This window comes from Mastacembelus armatus, chromosome 5 (genome assembly GCF_900324485.2).
Source record: "Mastacembelus armatus chromosome 5, fMasArm1.2, whole genome shotgun sequence".
In the NCBI taxonomy this organism is placed as follows: domain Eukaryota; kingdom Metazoa; phylum Chordata; class Actinopteri; order Synbranchiformes; family Mastacembelidae; genus Mastacembelus; species Mastacembelus armatus.
Window position 1 is genome coordinate 12,215,200 of NC_046637.1, and position 19,070 is coordinate 12,234,269.

A 19,070-nucleotide genomic window follows, 5' to 3' on the forward strand; every position below is an offset into this window, starting at 1 on the left:
AAGGAACAAAAGCCTGCTGGGTTGTCTGGTTAATGGAAATCCTAGCAGTAAAAGCACCTGATAGAGAATGTTAAATTTAATTCAAGCGAGCAGGAAAAGAGCAGAAAAAAAAATGCTGAGAAATGAAATATGTATCACTGCCACCCCTACTTGAAAGGTAAAACATTTGTCCTTGTTTATTTTAATGAAATTCTGAATCATGCCAAGCCTAGCTATATAGCTCAGCAGGTTTAATTAGACTTGGAATAAATTCTAAGTTTATGGATGGGATTCAATGTCATGTCTGAATGTGGTGTTTTATATTGTTTTTTAATTATGCAGGTGAGTGGAGACTAATATAAAATATAAGCTGTGGCAAAAAGACCCTGGGATGCTGCTGAGTTTGCAGTGGATTAACTAAAATACACATTGTAATGTTAAAACAAGAAAGTGTTGAGGATTTTCACACTTAATGTGCATAGTAGTTAACTAACAACAAAAAATAACAATCAGATCCATTAGTTTAAAGACTTATTTAGGATAGCATGTTCAAATCATGTTAGGAATGCAGCACAGAAGATGCAGTTCTCTGCTGTGGAGCTGACAAGCTGATTTCCTTTATCAGGGCCCATTACTCTGACAGCTTATTTTGTTCAGCGCTGTGTGGCCATGTGTCCAAACATCTGCCAGCTCGAGCAGTCACTCAGTACCTAAAAAGACGCCAGCTAGTGTCAGGAGGGCGATAAATGCAGCAACTTCTGAATTATTGACGAAAGTCTGAGGTATCTTAATTTTAATGACTTTGGACATGAGGGGACTTTGAGGATTTTCATTGCTCTTTTCAATCAGAGCAAGGACATAAAAGCATCCTCTAATTTAACAATGAGCCAAATTCTAATCTATTTTAGAAACAGTGGAGATCCCACAGCAAATGAAACCAGACTTAATGATGAAACACATACCTGTGTTGATGACCAAAATGCAACAGCCAGAACATATTACTGTCATCATTAGGAAACAGTCAATGTGAGAAATCACATCATCATCATTTGTTTAATGAAAAAATGTTTGTACTTTTAAACCATGGCAGCATTATTTTTGTCTTCATGTCAGTATTCTACAGGATATAGCTATTCTGTATCCATCCTAGTCAACATCTGAATTAATTAAATGATTATCCATGTCTGCATGTATGCAAATTTGTGAAATTCAAAAAAAAAAAAAAAAAAAAAGATAATGTTATTCCCTCACTCAGTTTTTCTCCAGCAGTTTCGCATCATTTGACAAGTGGTGATAACTTCCAACAATCCTCTGTGAATTGCAAATTAGCACAGGTTGTTGAAAGTGAAATGAAAATTGATCCCTGAGCTATGCTGATCCTGGTACAAATTATCTGTAAAAAAAACACTGCTGTTTTGCTTCTCAAATGAATATTCTGGGATGCCTATTTTTCTTCAATACTAGAAGAACATTGCAGTTGCTGTGTGTAGAAAAATGGTTGGTATGTTTATAAAACCTAATCAAACAAGCACACAGCTTGATATAAATAAGTCACAATAAAATGGTAATATGGTTTTAATGGTGTTTTACCTAATTTTATCCTGTATACATGGTGGCTGTTCTCTTTTTCTTTGAAAAGCAGTTACTACTGGCTACTGCTGAAGACAACTACATAAACGCTGTATGCAAAACCTCTACAATGTACTGGCATCAAGCATATTATTTTGGCATCAGTATACCATATAAAATACCCTGACATGTTGACTCTATATCCAGGATTTCTTGGCTATTAAATCATTCACCCAAGTTCTTTGCTAGGATTCGTTGCCCTTCTGTGACAAATGAATCTATTATATTCTTCATAGGCTTCACTGATGGTCCTAGGTGGTTTGAACAATCGTAGTGATTAATGACAACATGAATTTTGCAGACACCCTCTACTGGCTTCAAATAGTAACTACTACAACTTCAAATCACACAAATCACAACTCTCCTTTTCTCTCTTTGTCCCATTTTTTCTTTCTTATGTTTCAGATTTCTTTTTCTAATAGTGACCACCCAAATCTAAAACTTTCCATGTTTCTGTCATTATACCCACATTACAGAAAATGTTCTCCGTCCTGAAAAATTAGGTCAGCTGAACCAATATGGCCTCTCAAAGCCTCTCTCTGTATTTGAAAGGACTGTTACTAATGATTTTAAAATTATCTGTAAGAATAAGGCATGAAGTGATTCAGTAGAAGTGCAGAATTTCATGTTATTTATGTTAACACTGCCAGAACACCATCCACACAAAATAAGGGATAGTATTAACACATCAGGGGTTGGATCTTCCCATTTCTGCTGAAAATAGAGAGGTTCCCGTCGGCTCTTAGGGAATCAAGTTGGTTTGGCTTTTATTGCTATCAACATCATACTGTTATCAGCAGCAATTTTGTTTTGATGCACAATTGTAAAAGTAGAATTCAAACCTTAAAGCCTCGAGAGGAATCATGGGCGCATCAAGGACTTAGTCGGATGCTGAAATGCTACAAAATTCACATTGTCTTTTGCAAATAACATATTTGCTCACTGATTGCTTTCATAGCTTTCTATCAGCATAAGTCATGACTGCAATCCTGTTTATCTGGCTTCCCACAGCACACAAACGCATCACACAGGCAGACTTTTCAAATCTCTCTACGCATTTCAACACAATATAATATGACTTTGACAGAAATAAAATCAGACATAATGTTCTTTGTAATGGATTAAGTTGTCTGTCATGCCATAAAGAAATTGAATGAAACCAGAGACTGCCAGGAAGGCAGCAAAAATACATCTGAAATGGTTGGCAGTGATCTCAAATAAATTTGATTCCAGTAAATGGACTAAAACACCAGTATGGTCCTTTAATGTTTGGATCAAAAGTCAGTAGTTGTCATTGTTTTCATAGTCATGCTGCTTTTTCTGATGCTGACATTGTTCTGAAAATTGACTTCAAAAACAACTCAGTCTTGAAAGGGTAAGTATTCTTTTTTTAAAATGTAGTTCTAATGCATATATAAAAAAACCTATTTTGGACAGGAAGATCACATATTGTAACATTAATTGTGATTTTGGAGTGCATCCCACTTCTTTTAGTTTTAAAACATGTTTTTTAAAATGAAAAGAGACCAAACACTGACATTGGCTTGTTGGCATACTTTTGACCCCCTCTTTGCAGTATTCGAGTGGTACCTGACAGAAAGACACTTCTGACAACCTCCTGAAGCATTAATGCAGAGTAGATTGAGTGCACAAATATGACACATTGATGTGAAGAACTACACCACACAAAAAAACAAAAGATAAAACTATTTGGGAAGAGTAATAATGGTAAAAATAGCTTTTGGTTAAATTATGTAAAAGATTGAGAATCAAATAAATTATATATGGTCATAGCCTGAATTGCATTACATAATTGATGCACACAGTCGTACATTATGTACCAACTGTCAACACGTGAAATGTGTTTAAAAAAATAATACAAGTGTGATTCTCAAACCACTTAAGGGCAAAGAGGAGGGAGATGCCCGTGGGACAATGCCAGTGTCATGGATGCACTCCTATGAATCATTTATATCTCATTCTCTCTCTCTCTCTCTCTCTCTTTAAATCTGAAACACAATTTAACTGTCAGACAGAGTGTTTGGATGCCTTTAGGGTTTCAATTCCCAAAGGGTGAAAAAGATTAGAATGTCAAATGTCACAGCACATATTACAAATGCCTCATGAAACTACCAGAAACTGCAAAGAATTATAGTGGAGAGTGGAGGGTAGTCTTGGGCTTCTTTGATTTTTCAAGGTCTTGGCATGAAACTCTCTATGGTACTTTTAAGACAGAGAAAATGTTCATGATGAAGATGTTCATGACTCATTTTACTGACTGTTGGCTATGATTACTTTTATATATTAGAGAGAGGGAAAAAACAATGGCTCTGCATGAAAAAGCATGACTGGACCAACTAGAGTGCCATCTAAGTGCATTTATCAGACTTCCATGTTGGATACTATGAATGTAACATATTACTGTATTATTAATTATGATGTATTGCCTGTTTTGTTTTTCACATAAAAAAAACACTATGTGTAGAGTATGCAGGGAGGCTAATAAGTAGTACTATTCAGGAGAAAATTGAGTTTCAACAGGGGCTGAGATACAACCACAATTACTCTACAAGCACCAACACTCATCTGATGAAGAACTCCTTAGCTGCATCTTGTATTTAATATTCTCAAGTTAAGATTTATCATGAAGAACATGTCACCCATCTGGTTTGTTTTATTGTTATGCACATGCTATTCATTGAAAAAAAGCACTGTGGAACACTTACATCCTTTTTATTAAAGCTATAAGCCTGGATCATGTCACGGTTGATTTCAAAACAGCTTCAAGGCAGTGTTTCTCAAAAGACAAAGTAAATCACAAGCCTTGGCTTTGTGGAGCCTTGTGGCTTATTGCTTAAATTATAACCACAAAATTTACCTTGGCCTTTTAATTTAGACTCTCTGTTAATTAAGTTTACACTGATTGCTGTTATTTTTCATCTCTGGTGTTGCATATTCCACTACATGAAAAGTGATTTGCTGTAACAGTAGCATCAAAGGACACTACAAGACTACAGCATGTTAATGTTTTAATTGTAGCATTAGGGCACCTAATGAATTTTTCCATTATTGATCACTGTGTTGATTTTATCCTATATCAATGAATTAGTTATAATGGCAGAAAACAGTAAAAATGCCCATTCAGACATCAAAGTGATGTCTTATCATATCAGATAAAACTATTTAATTATTATCATTATGGGCTACTGATGGTGTAACAGTAGTGCACCCGTCCATATACGCAGGGGACACTGGTTCGACTCCTGAGCCGGTTGTCATATATAACCTGCATGTCTTCCCTTGCTCTCTCCACTTTCCTATCAAATAAAGGCAGAAGCTGCCCAAACATTATCATTATTAATTGATTTCTTATAGTAAAACTGTCAGCTCTAGATAACATAGGCTCAACTGATCAAATTCCACTCTGATAGGATGCTACTGAAAGCTACAATCCTTATGCTGATAAATGTATACTATACATTTACATAAACCTTTGCATGGGCAATATGGTGGATTGGTAGTTAGCACTGATGCCTCACAGAAAGAAGGTTCCTGGTTTGAAACCCAGCAGGGGCGTTTCTATGCAGAGTTTGTGGGGGATTTCTCCAAGTATTCCAGTTTTCTCTCACAGTCCAAAAACATGTACGTCAGGTTGGTGACTCTAAATTGCCCATAGGAGTGAGTGTCAGTGTGTGTGGTTGTTTGTCTCTATGTGACCCTGTGATAGACTGGTGACCTGTCCAGGGTGTACCCCTGCCTTTCAACTGAAGAGAACTGGGATAGGCTCTAGCAGATCCCCATGATTCTAAATAGGAATAAGCGGGTATAGATAATGGATGGATGTATTTTTGTACATCAGTATAAATTTTTGAAATTAATGTTATTTGGTTATTTACAGTGTGTGGTGATGTTTTATTGATATGGATTTATGTATTTATTTTTTGCACCTGCATCTCTACACATCATGGTCAGTGCACTGGGGGTATTGCACAACATTTTTGTAGTCCACATGATTAATCAAAGTGCAACCTTGTGCAACCTTTGTTTCAGTTTCAAACAAAACTGAAAAGTATTCAGAAAGGTTTGTTCAGGTTAATTGCATCCGATCAGTCAGAATTCAGCCAGGTCTGAAGTATTGTCAACCATAGTGGTGTTTTGCAGTGTGTATATGGACGTAGTACAGCCTGGAGGATCGTGCGAGGATGCCCACGAGGCTGTGGGGGCTTTGAAAAGGTAGGCATTTTGGAGAGGAAGCAGATGGCCCACATTAAAAGCAAAGGGCCCTTGTGACTGTCCTCAATGGCCCTGCAGAGAACTGGGTAATTAAATGAGAAATTTAATCAGATTCCTCAAATTAAATGTCCAGCTGGATAGTTCTGCAAGAACACCACTGACTACACATTTACCTAAGGGAGTATCACCGGTGGATGCATAATCCTCCAATCAGTACACACTCATACATGATGATATTCCAGGTGATGATTACTGCTAAAGTATTCCATTCACAGTTCTGCCAGCAGGAGGCAAAGAGACATCATGGTGTGGCCACAGGAGGGTCATTTTAATAACTGGGCCTGGAAGGAAGCAACAAAACAGATGACAGGATGGGGGTCGAAATCAGAGGATTTAGCAGGGAGACTATCTTACCTCTTCTCTTCTTGAACAAGGCTTCAGTCCACTGTAGCTTCTGGCCGAAGCTAGATAGTACTGAGTATTCTTTAACAGTATTTCAGCACGTTTGGTGTAACATTGAAAAGAGGTGAGGACCAAGTCTGGACTTAGTGACTTGGCAGTCTGACGTGAAGCATTGATTTTTAGAGTCTTCCTTATCATAGCACCATAGACAGAAACCAGCCTCTGGGTCCGTTCCGAGTCATTTTGCATTCAGCAAATCCAAGAACCGCCTCTCGTCCTTCCTCTGCCCCCGCCCCTGTGCAGGCTCCTCTGGCACACACGCAGCCTGTCCGGTAGGATGGGACCAGCAGCCAGATATCCATGCATGCCTGACCGCTAGTCTACTTCCTGGATAGAAGAATGGGACGTTTCCAGCTCCACTTTTCTTCGCATTGTGCATTGCCCTTCGTCACGCTGACGGCGCGGATAATCACTTAATAATGACCACGTGTGATCGATATTATTCGACCACTTTTCCTTGTAGTTAAACACAGCGATTGATCGCCGATTGACCCCCTCTACACTTCGGGAATGTCGCTATCTGGAAGCCCTGTACAGGCACGACGGAGTCCGACAGCAGATTTTGAATTGTTTTTGCACAGCCGTGGTGTGCGTACCGTTTTATTCCTCGAAGCTAAAAACAGCCTCAGCTCGGACTGGAGGCGAATAAATTAGTCTTTTTGCCTCTAAAGAAAAGCAGAGACTCCGTAGCATAACCGCTAACCATTACATTGATGCTCTGCCTTCACGGCTTGCTGTGCCAACTTGGTTTCGGCTCCAGCCCTGTGTCTGTGATTTTTTCCTTTAAAGAAGAGAAAAGACCCAAAAAACTTTGTCACCCGTTGCCTTCTTGTTGCTCTCGATGAGTAGTCTAACATGCGGAGAATACGGGAACCGAGTTACTGGTGGATTTTATCCTTAATATTTTTAACCTTGCCCAAACACAAAGACTGTCATCCCGGTAAGTACTTGCAACACGTATTATCTATCGTTTATTCGGCCTAACTACAAAGTGTGACCGGTATTTTATGTCGAAAGCGAGTTTGGATCGTGGATTTAAGCGTGTTTTTTCAGGGGAATGTTTAGCCCGGGTTGACTAACGGTTAGGGCCGAGCCGGGTTTAACGTCCAATGGTTACGTTGACGCTGAGACGTTGAGCCTCAGTGATTTGTGTGCATGGTATTGATTAGGGAGCTGGACTATGGCGCAAACTACCCCCCGCTTTAACGTTTGGTTAAACATGTAGTCCTTTTCTCGTCCTACAACTCCTGTTTGACCCTGACGTTTTTTTTAACGTTAGCTACAGCAGTGGTTAATCATGGTGCACAATCATACGAATTTGCCATTCTGAAGACATGTACTATAACTCAAACATTCCTGTAGGCGCAACACAGGGTTTGCACTTTTACGACACTTAACTGTTCATTGCCTGTGGAATTACTGTTTTTTGATGATATGTTTCGTATGTAGTTGTGTTATTGTGTTACTAAGGTGTCCCAAGTTTTATTGCAGGCTTGCTGTAGTTGTGGTCTTGGTTTATGTAGAGGTGTAATCTATCGTGTACGTAGGTAGAAACAAGGATGAGGACGATCCTTAATGCTGTTACATCGTAGATGGATGTGCATGTATACGGGGCGATTAATGCCACTGGGAATCAAATGTAGCTATGGAAATGGGCTGCCAGTTTGGGATTACTTGTTTGTGTGTATGTGCACTGAATCTGTGACCCATCAGATTCGGTGCCACTAGAGATTAAAATGTAAGGGGGAGAAGGCTAGAGGGCTGTTTATTGCCAGGTTATGTTTTGGCGCAGTTAAGTTTTCGTCTATAGGCTACTGGTTTTGGATAGAACCGCAACCAGAGACGACTTTCATTGTAGGTTAATCTGTACACCATTTTCTTGACAAATCAAGTTTTCATTTCCTTCACAGAATACCAAAAATACTGAAAAACGTTTATCGCCAAAGATCCCTTGGTGATGTCTTTATATGTTTTGAGTTTGTCTGTTCAACAGTTCAAAACTCATGGATATGAAGCTACAACCAGAGTTTAGCTGTTTTAAAAATTACTGTCTAATTATCTGTAACATTACCAATTCATTTTCTCTTAATAGACGAATCATTTACAGCTCAACTACTGGACAGCAGTTTTGTAAACCATCAGAACTGGTGAGCCTCTCTAAAGCACATAGTTGCATTCAATATCCAGATTATCAGAATTAAAATGGCAAAATATAACTAAAATGTCTATGAAATCACAATATGTTATGTTGAAGTCTGTTTTTTTTTTTCTCCTCTCCAATGGTGACTCCCAAAGCATTACTGTGATTTTGAGATATGGCTTTATATAAGCCGACTGACTTTCTGCATACTGTCAAGGTAATGTTACCTTTCCAGTGTATGGGAAAGTTGTGTTGTTGTGTCTTATCATTGTTGGCACAGGTTATCAGCCTATTGTAGCATGGATGTCACTCGGTTATTTATCCAGCTTTAAAAATCAGATTCAGGTCCAAAATACTAATGTTTCTACAGTTTCAATGTTTCAGGCAGATGTCATCATAGTTGTTGCTCAGTTTTACATTTCCACCTGTGTTTCCCTTGTTTTGTGCCTACATGTAGGCCCTAAATGTAGCTATGATGTAGGATCCCCTGTTAATATTTCTTCATATGTTACGACTAGCACTGATCAGTACTCTAGACTGTCTAGTTACCTTGAGATATATTCTTTAATATACACCAAGGTTTTGAGAAATTTGAGGTACAAGTACATGTTTGTAGTACCTAAACATTTAAGGTACTGTATTCAAATTGCTTGCTTTGACTGATAAACTGCATGAAACCCAAAGATAGTAAGTTTACTCTCATAGAAGACTACAGAAAACAAAAAAATATTTACATTTAAGAAGCTGAACCTAGAGAATTTTCATAAAAAATGACTCAAATTGATTAATTGGTTAACAAAATAGTTGTTGACTATAGACAGATTATCGGCTGCAAAAAACCATGGTGTATAAATTCTAAAAAAAAATGTTGAAATTAAAAAATTTCAGAATCCACTATTAAAATGGCAGTATTTATGTAGCTGTAATATTTATAGTTCATGTCTATCATATATTTGATGTTTTTACTCCTTTGTGGCACCAGTGATCCTCCATAGTAAAGTAGCAGTGATGTAACACAGGAGAATGGTTCCTCTCTGAGTCACCCCCCTCTGCCCCAAAATCCCCCAGTTTCATGCTTCCACGTCCTCAGTTTGTGGCTTTTTTGAGTGGTAGATTTACAGGCTACTGACATAGCTGAGTTTTCTCATATGACATTTCTCATCAGACCTCTGACACACGGTAGAAAGGCAATACAGGCTGACGGGCAGACCAGCTACAAGGTGGTAGAGGATAAATCCAATTTTACTGTTGCTGTGTTGTTCACGCAACTGTGTTCATCTACCATTTTAGGCTGGGTGACCTAAATCTTTATCACAAATGTGATGTGATTTTTCTTTCTCCCCCACCAAAATGTTGCATTTTACAATAATAAGTCTGAACATCATGAGTTATGGTGTTCAGGAAAGTTTATACAACCATGTTTATTTTAAAAGTTGTGTAGGTGGAGTTGCAGCTCTGTTACCATTGTTAGGAACATTGCTTGTCATTAATTATAGATATTTTCCCGAATGCGTCACTTCAGTAAAGAGGAAATTATTATCACACATTTGTGTGAATATAACTATGCAAAAATGGATGGTGTAAAGCCTCATGGTACAGCTGGGGAGTAATTGGTAGCACGTACAGTAGGACCTCAATAAACAGTTACGACTTATTTGACAAACATGTGGTCTTCTTCGTTTATGTGTATTGCACTCTAGGGATGTCCTTTTCCAATAACACCATTGCTGTTCACTGCAAATAGAGCATTAGTGAGCGAACGTGATATTAATGAGGTCCTGATGTATTGTTGTGCCAGCAGGATGCCAGCTGTCTGGACATCACCAACGTTGGCAACACCATCGTTATGAAGGTCCTCTCTCTCTCTTCCCTAGATAATTGGTTCATTCTGTGTATCCAGTACTGATACATGATGCTAAAACTAACGTTTCCCTGGTATTAAAACAATATCACTAACATGTGCTCTGTCTTGATCATGGATAGACTCAACACAATGTCTGATGTTTCTCCACCCGCTGCTTGTGCCACCGACTAAATGGTCCGATGAGAAGACACTGCAACTGTAACCACTTTTTACATATGTGCTGATAATTTGCTGTTCACCCTTTTGGAAATGATGCTTATTCTTCTAACCTATCTAGCCTACCTAATTAAACTGGATAAACTTAAAAAAAAAACCCAATTCTATTTTGTTATTAATAACATTGTTTGAACTATAATGGCTTTCTCCTATGATGGTACCAACTTGAGAGCTTAGCTGGTTTTGGAGAACAGCTGTGGCTTGGTGTGTTGTTCGTGTTGTTCATGTGTTTTTGTATTATGGTGGTTCAACAATGACAGAAGCTCAAGATGTTTTCTTTAAACTGATGTACAATGAAAATAACTTCTTAATCTGCCTGAAAATAGCTTGTGGAATGAGCTTCCTTTTATTATTCCAGTTTCTCCAAAAAAACTATTGATAACCTAAATTTTGTTTTATTTATGCTACAGCAAAGTTAAAAAACAAACATTTCAAAAAATGGAAGCAAACTTTTACAAAGACAAACTTTCATGAACACTTGAGGATTAATTTAAAGTTTGAAATGATTTCTTAGGGTAAAGTTATGATTCCCACCCCCCACCCCTTGCAAATTTCAATGCTAGTGTTGCCAAGTGCTCTTACTCATCAAAGATTGTTCACCATTTCCCTCAGATAGCCAAGACGATCACTAACATTTACAATCTTGTGATAATTTCAAAATTTGATTCATTGTCACTTTTTTAATAAACACATTTTATGTGTTATTTCTCATTGAAAGACTATTCATTTGAAAATATTTGGTTGTTAAACGTTTTAAAAAGATACTTGTTCTGTGTTTCCATTCAGGATGCAAAGTTGATTTGCCCTTTTTAAGCACTCATCTAAAACATTAAGAAAACAAAGTGCAGTATGTCATTATATTAAAATTCAATGTACTAACTAAAGAAAATTGAGACTAAGAATGTGAATCAGATTTGGATTTCAAAAAAATCATAACACTGTTAGCAAGAAGTTTATTTCAGGTGTCACTGACTGTTTTGCTTTTTGGGGTCAGTGTTGTCCACCAAACATGCTGTGTATATGCAGTGTCTGTTCAGAATACTCAGCAGTATAGTATCACTGACAGACTATAGCTGCTTACTTAAGTAAATGACTACCCAATTTCTTACTCTGGTTTTCCAGGCTCTTACATTAAATTTGTGGGCCTGTAACTCTACACACAGAAACTCGCAGCACAAATTGGACTTGATATACTTATTTTATCATCATTCAAGCACGCAATGTTCCCAAACACCATAAACTAGTACAAACTGGTAAGCAGTTCTCTCAACCTGTCTTGGATTGGTCGCCAGTGCGTTTGAACCAGCACTAACTGCTCCCTAGCTAACTGCAGCCACCTAGTCTTTGCAGGGAAGGAGAAGTCACTCCTCAGGAGGTTCACGTGATCAGGTCAGCAGATCCCATACAGTCTCTTCCACAAAACTGATTGATTTTTCTTATTCATCATGCTTCAGTTAGTCTTGGGTTTATTGTGCATGTTCATGTTGCAGTAATGATGGAAATACAATTTATTGGCAGCAACTTAGCATAAGGTGTATATTTATTATGGATATAAAAAAAAAAAAAAATTGGTTTGACAAGGAGCAGCATGCAACTAGTCTATACTGTATGCAGCTGGATGCAGTATAGACTAGTTGCATGCTGCTCCTTGTCAAACCAAATTAGTTTTTTTTTTTTTTTTTTCCCCAGTTATTACCAAAATGCATTGTGTTATGTTTACATTTAATTATTGTCTACTAAAATGTATTAAGGTCTATACAAGTATACATCCTCATGCTCATAAAACAATGGTCAAGCAAATTTCAAAAATAAATTAATGCCCACATTCATTATTTTTGGCTTCTTTTGTTGGCATATTACTATTGATTTGTGAAATATCACACATCCAGGTTGTGGATTGAGTGCAGGCTCGAATGTTTTTGTGCAAGTGCACAGTACAAACAAAAGAGAAAAATTGCTTCATAGCACTGGTACTCCTTTTGCATTTTACACCAGCTACTGTGATCACTGGCAGTGTTCTATGTCCATAAAGGAAAATGGATGCTGTAAAAGTATCAACACTATATATTCTACCCTGTTCCCCCCTGCTTTTCAGTTGTATGCTATTTCAACAAATTCTCGTAATATTTAGCCTGTCTTAGTTTGTATTCATCATCCTTACCCAAATTAGCCAAGTACTTTTTGTTGCCTAATTGAAAGAACTAGCTTTTACACCAATGCATGGTACAGTCTGTGTTCATTGCAACCATGACAACAAAGATCCCATGCCTGAAAAATCTTTAGTAAGCTAACCACGAGGTGGAGAAGAGTCTTTCTAATCTACATCTCTGCTCCCAATACAGTACTGAAAAAGGTTGTTTAATGCAGGGGATAATATTTGACGTGGGTGGTCTATTCCAAATCTTTGGTTAGCAGGTGGCAAACCATAACTTGACTTGTTCTGCTTTGTAGTTATAGGAGACATAAACAACAAATCCTAGTTTCAGACAGGAACTGCTCTAGCAGAGCTGGAATTTTTCAGCTGGTATGAGCTCAACAGCATAAGAACAATGCTTTACTTTATAATATAATTACAATAATTTGACATTAATTGTGATTAAACAGTTTATTTGTTTAATTTATTTTAATCAAGGCAATCAGTCATCACTTCATTACTTGGTGTGTATGGTTGAGTTCATGCAGTCTTTCAGCCAAGATACTCGAAGCTGGTCACAGTAGCATTTTAATCATTTAAAATGACTCACAGCCACTTCACTCCAAATCATTTAATCTGTCCTAGCAACATCCAGCCTAAAAACACACACGGAGACACACAGAAACTGTATTTGACCAGGCTGGTTTAAGGGAGTAAAAATGCTGTTGGGAAAACTAGTGTACTTATTTCCTGTGCTTCATGACAATAGTGATTAATGTCCAGGCAATAAGACACTGTCACTAAAGGGCATATACTGCTGCACTCAAGGACTTGGCCATATCAATAAATGTCCTGTGTCCTTCATTCGCCATGTCCTCTTTCCCCTTAAACAATCTTGCCGCGATGTGATACTGTGTCAGCCTTACTTACAGCTGAACTGTCAGTCAATGCTGCCCAATGGAGAGCGGAGACAATGGAACCTTCAGGCTCCTTTTTCCTGCATTGTGCTATTGTAGGTCAACAGAGCATGTGTTTGCTTTGTGCTCATTGTTTTTTTTTTTTTGTTTTTTTTTCGTGGGCTACATTCGAGATTGTCTTTCTGAGGCCAGGAAAAAAGTAGGCTATCCTGTCCACGAGGCTCATTTTCCCAGTCATGAATTATGGTGACAATCACTGAAGATATAGGATTAGACTTGTGCATGTTTTATCAAGCTCAAGGAGCACTGCAGAATGCAAAACAAGCTTGTTGGAGAGTCAAGTTGTTTGAATTGAATTTTAACCTTTACATAAACCTAAACATATTCTTGTTCTATATGTGCAAGTAATGCTTTTGTTACTATGAACTTAGGTCACATACTAAAGAAAAATGCTGTCACAGCAATAGATTTTATAATATAAGGGATTAGTCGGATCTTGAAATTCTACATTTTGTGGTACTGGAGATTGGAGATGTTCATTTTTATTTATTTATTTATTTATTTTTTGTGTGTCTGACACATGGGAATTTTATGGCCAACGTGTTTGAGAGTGTAAAAGTCTGACAACAATGTAGTTGTTTTTGTTCACATAAACATATATTATTAAGTACAGAAATGTGACCAAGATATGCACTGACATATGTTAAAAGAATAACAAAGCCGCACATATCGTTTTTTTTTCCCCTTCTACTTCAGTCCTGGTATGTAGTGGTTGATGTATGACCCAATATAATATTTAATGTCTGTGGTAGGCTCATAGCAGCTGGATGACTTGCCAGCTCTTTAGATTTATGTATAAATTCTTGTGAAACAAAACTGTGTACATCCTTTAATATCAGTAATGTCCAACCCTTGAATTCACTTGAGATGTGTTCGTAAAGAGGGATGTGAAAAAGACAGGTAAGGAAATGTCTTTGTGTTATATGCTGTTACAGTCATAGGTGTTGGCTCAGTAATTTATAGAAGCATTTAATTTATTTGTAAGTTTGGACTGGTGAGGCAGCATACATAATATTGCACCTCACTACTGTATAACCAACCTGTACATTCTCAGAGGTTTTGTTTGTAGGATGTCTAAAAGGGTCCTTTGCAACAGGGAAACAGCTGTCACTACCTAATAACCAGAAGACTACCCAAGAGATTTCTTAAATGAGTACCGAATGAGTATTACACATAGAAACAAGAGAAGAGGCTTCCAATCACCTACTTTTAAAAAGACGAAACAAACCATAAAGAAGATGAACTCTAAATTTTTACAACTGAAGAAAAATTTAGGCAGCTGGAATTTAAATGCATTGTTCTTCAAAGGTGTATGATGAGCAGGTTGCCTTGACATCTCACATTATACCTTGATGATATATTGTTTATTCTGGGAAATAAACACTAGTACAGAATAGTACTACAGCTCATAGCAATTAGATTTGATAATGGAATATTAACATAATATGGGTCATTCATTATGTGTATATGACATAAGTGGTAAATAAAGAAAAATTGTTGTAATCAAATACAATTTGGCAGGCTGTGGTTTAACACTGAGTTGATATCCACTTTTCCACTCCAGTGCTAAACCCATTTCATTAATTCCTTGTCGAATCTGTTTTTTTTTTTTTTTTTTTTTTCCATTCCTGAGTTAACACCCCAAGAGATCAGTCCCCAGGCTCTTTCCTTTGGGTTTAGAATGAGATTGATGTTCTGTTTGTTTCTCTCACAGACTTGGGCTGTCTCTCAGGGAGCTTTCTCTATTTGTAGATAGGGCTCTAAAACAACAATGGAAGATGATCATTGCTATTTAACCATGCTACCAAAAAAGAGAACTAAGCATTTCAGGTGGTCTTGAGCCTTTTCCAGTTCTTGATTTCCTATATTTGAAAGCTTTCTTGCAGTGGTTTTATTGTTTGTAAAGTAAATCTACAGAAATCTGTGATGTGTAGAATGGCAATGGGGTCTAGTGTGAAAATTTCATGTTAGTTAATTTCAGAGAATTCCAAGGGAGAAGATGTGCTGAGTTAGATAGTTTTTGGAGGCAGAACAGGATTTTTAGAAACTACCCTATCGATCCTGTTGACATGCTTCCCTTTGGGGAATGCAAATGTGTCTGTTCTTCAACACAAACATTCAAACCCTCCTGGTAGTGGAACCCTGATTAACTAGGGATTTGAATACCATGCCCTTTTCTTTTGACATGTTCATATTTCAAAAATACATTGTTATACACTTCCTTGTCAAAGACAACTCAAGTATTTATTACATGATACAAAGAATTTGTATGACAAGATGATCAACAGTTGAATCTGTTAATGTTTACAAAGTAATAAATAAAAAAATCCTTCCATTTGATCCCAGGGTAATTTTAGCCACAATGTAAAAACTTGTGTGTGTACAGTATGCTTAACTTTCAAACTCCAGTATGAGCTGAAGGTGTGACAGCTGCTGTATGTTATTGTCACAGCTAATCTAAACTTCACAACACAAGTGTTTACAGGAGCAGAGCAGAGACCTATCCCCAGGTAACCGCTAATCACTCAGGGATTCCAGAGATCATCTGTCCCTACACTTAACAGCCAGCGGGAGGCAGGTGGTAGCTAGCAACCGCTCTGCCTCAATAGCCACACATTTCTTGTGACAATCTTCTTTATTGCTGTAATGTTTAGAGTGGAATGCTGAAGAAGCATTATGACAGCAGTGACATTACTGACTGCTGTCATTATAAAATGGAAGTTGCTGCTTTGAGATAGCATGGTTAATCTTGTGTTCAAGTCCATAAATATCATGATTGTCCTGACATAGATAGAATTTTTTTTTTAATTCATCAAGAATGCAGTATTAAGGACATTTGGCTTAGCCTTTGCTGTGATCTGTTGTTCCTCTGTTTAAATATAGTAGTAGATAAAAGTGATTTGATTTTTTTTTTTTTTTTTTTTTAAATCAAAAATGACAAGTATTTCCTTGTTTGAGCTTTTCAAGTATTCCTCTTTGTCATAGCTCACTGTCTTTAGGTTTTGGACTGTTTGGATTTACTGAAATTGGCAGATGTTTTTCACCATTTTTAAAGATAAAATGATCAGTTTAGAAAATAATCTGCAGATCGCTCGTTAAGGAAAATAGCAGTTAGTAACAGCCCTAGCTTTGTGATTACATTTAATTTACTATTACAATGTCCTATTGTATGTTAGGCTTATTCCAACAGGTCCTTTGAAAAAAGGTGCAGCCTGATAGGTTGTCGTCATTGTAGTGTTAGGTTTTTAAGTCAAACCTGATGGCAGGTCAGACCTAAGTGATCTCCAAAATAAATGGATGAAAATGGTTCTGGGAACTGCTCAGGACGGGAAGCTGTTTAGGTTAATTGGATGTAGGCATTTTCCTAAGTGTCAATGTATGTTCTGTGCTTACGATAGCTGTTTTTATTTTCATGGACTAAAGTAGAGGTAATGTACATCAACACTATTGATAAAATTTACTGTAACATACATGCATTAAAATCACTCTGGGGAAAAAAAACCTAGACATCAACCCTGTGTTTATAGAATATTTAAACTGGGATTTAGAGTCAAGTAATCTGTTTGTTAATTGATGATAGCCAATCGATTAGAAACAGTTTTGATAATATAATTAATGGTTTGTCATTTTTCAAGCAGAAATTCCAAGAATTATCTCTTTCAACCTTCTGAAGTTTGATGATTTGGTGCCTTTTTATTCATGTCATATCATGATCATTTCTAGGATTTGGAGTATTCTTCAGACTGGAAATTGGAATATCATATTGTGCTTTGGGACCTATAGGAGGCACTTTTCACTATTATCTGACATTTTATCCATCCATTATCTATGCCACTGTCCTGCAGAGTTGTGTGGGGGCTGGAGCCGGTGGCAGCTGAGATTGGGTGAGAGGCGGGGTACACCCTGGACAGATTGCTGGTCTACCACAGAGCTGACATATAGAGACAAACACTCGCACTCACATTTACACCTACAGGAAATTTAAAATCACCATTTAACTAAACTGCATGTCTTTGGACTGTGGGAGAAAGCCGGAGTACCCTTAGAAAACCCACATTTTATCAAAATGCCCAATTCATTAATCGAGAAAATAGTCTGCAGATTTTTGGATCATTGGATCAATTGTTAGTAGTAACCCTTCCAGGATTTAAATTTACTGTAGGATCATAACTAATGATTTGAGTCAGTAACAATATTGAGTCTGTGAAAAATGAATAGCTCAACTAATAATTTTGCCTGTGAAATGTCAAAAATAGTGATAGGAACAGTTTATAGTGATAGGAAAAAAATCCACAAATCCTCACATTTAAAAAAAAAACATGGTTTGAAAATAATTATAGATACAGTTTCTGTTGATCAGCCGTATGTTTAATTTGCTCTACGGAGCTCTAATTTAGTGTAATCTTGCCACTCACTGCAAGTTTACAAATTTGAGAAATGTGTTGAGATGGTGCTGAGAGTGAACATACATGCAGGAGCCATCATGGTTGACGTCTTAAGCTGAAAATCTTGTTAAAGAACTAATACACACTCTACAATATCTCTGTAATGCAACGTTTATTTTCAAAATCACTACCAAGACATACTTATAACTGAATTTTCTGTTAGAAAAATGTATTGACTTTGCTGGAGAGAAGTTGGATTCAGTGCAAATATAGTGTGTTTGTTAGACAACCATGTATTGAGCTATAAGAACTGCAACTTGCAGTTTTGCTTCACCACTCATCTGTGGTGTGGCTGCTTGATTGAAATCATTGCTTTGAGTCACAGCCAAATACTGCTCAACTGAGTGCTGATTTTCAGCCTGTGTTTACTCCTGCTCTGCTGTGCATTGAATCTCATGCTTACTAGCCTTGGATTTGTTTTGCTGAAAGACTACGCAGAGGTGATGCAGGCCAAGGTGGCATCAGTAAATTTGATGTGAAATTCTATGGTTGTCTGTTGGCAGTCTACTTTTGGCCACAATGGGATACACTTTCATATTACAAAGGACAAACACCAGGCTGCCCGTGTGATGTATGAAAGCAAGGCCAAACCAGAGTGTAAATGTGGAGAAGCTGTGGTCTGAGCAGATGTCCTTATTTGTCATGAGATATATGTTGGCATAGATGATGGGTACTGTAATAGTCTTGTAATCCCTTTTGGCTAATTAGCAGCCATCATTTCCTGACATGCCACTCTGTTTCTTTCAGCACGATACCTCCAAAGTTAACAAGTAGGATCATTTTCTTGTTGTTTGGACTGTACTGTTCTTGAGATTTCCTGTTTTTACTCTTAATAACCTTGAATACAAAGTTGACCAGTGTACAGGCTGGATTGTAGCAGTTTTTTTAGGATGATGTGACGAGATAAACTTAATTAATAATCTTATTAATACATTTTTTAATCTCCAAAGGGAAATTCAGAATGTATCTGATATTCTCAAATGGACTACTA

The 19,070-nt window shown here is 37.3% G+C and overlaps 1 protein-coding gene across 2 annotated transcripts in view; it reads left to right on the forward strand.

Moving 5' to 3' along the window:
• Positions 1-6,581: 6,581 nt before the first annotated feature.
• The window catches only part of ca16b (carbonic anhydrase XVI b), a 97,329-nt gene continuing 84,840 nt past the window's right edge, over positions 6,582-19,070 (forward strand). For both annotated transcript variants that reach the window (XM_026306406.1, XM_026306407.1), the window contains exon 1: positions 6,582-7,243. In XM_026306406.1, coding sequence (XP_026162191.1) covers positions 7,159-7,243 — 85 coding nt within the window. In that variant the 5' untranslated portion in view covers positions 6,582-7,158. The remainder of the gene's footprint in view (positions 7,244-19,070) is intronic.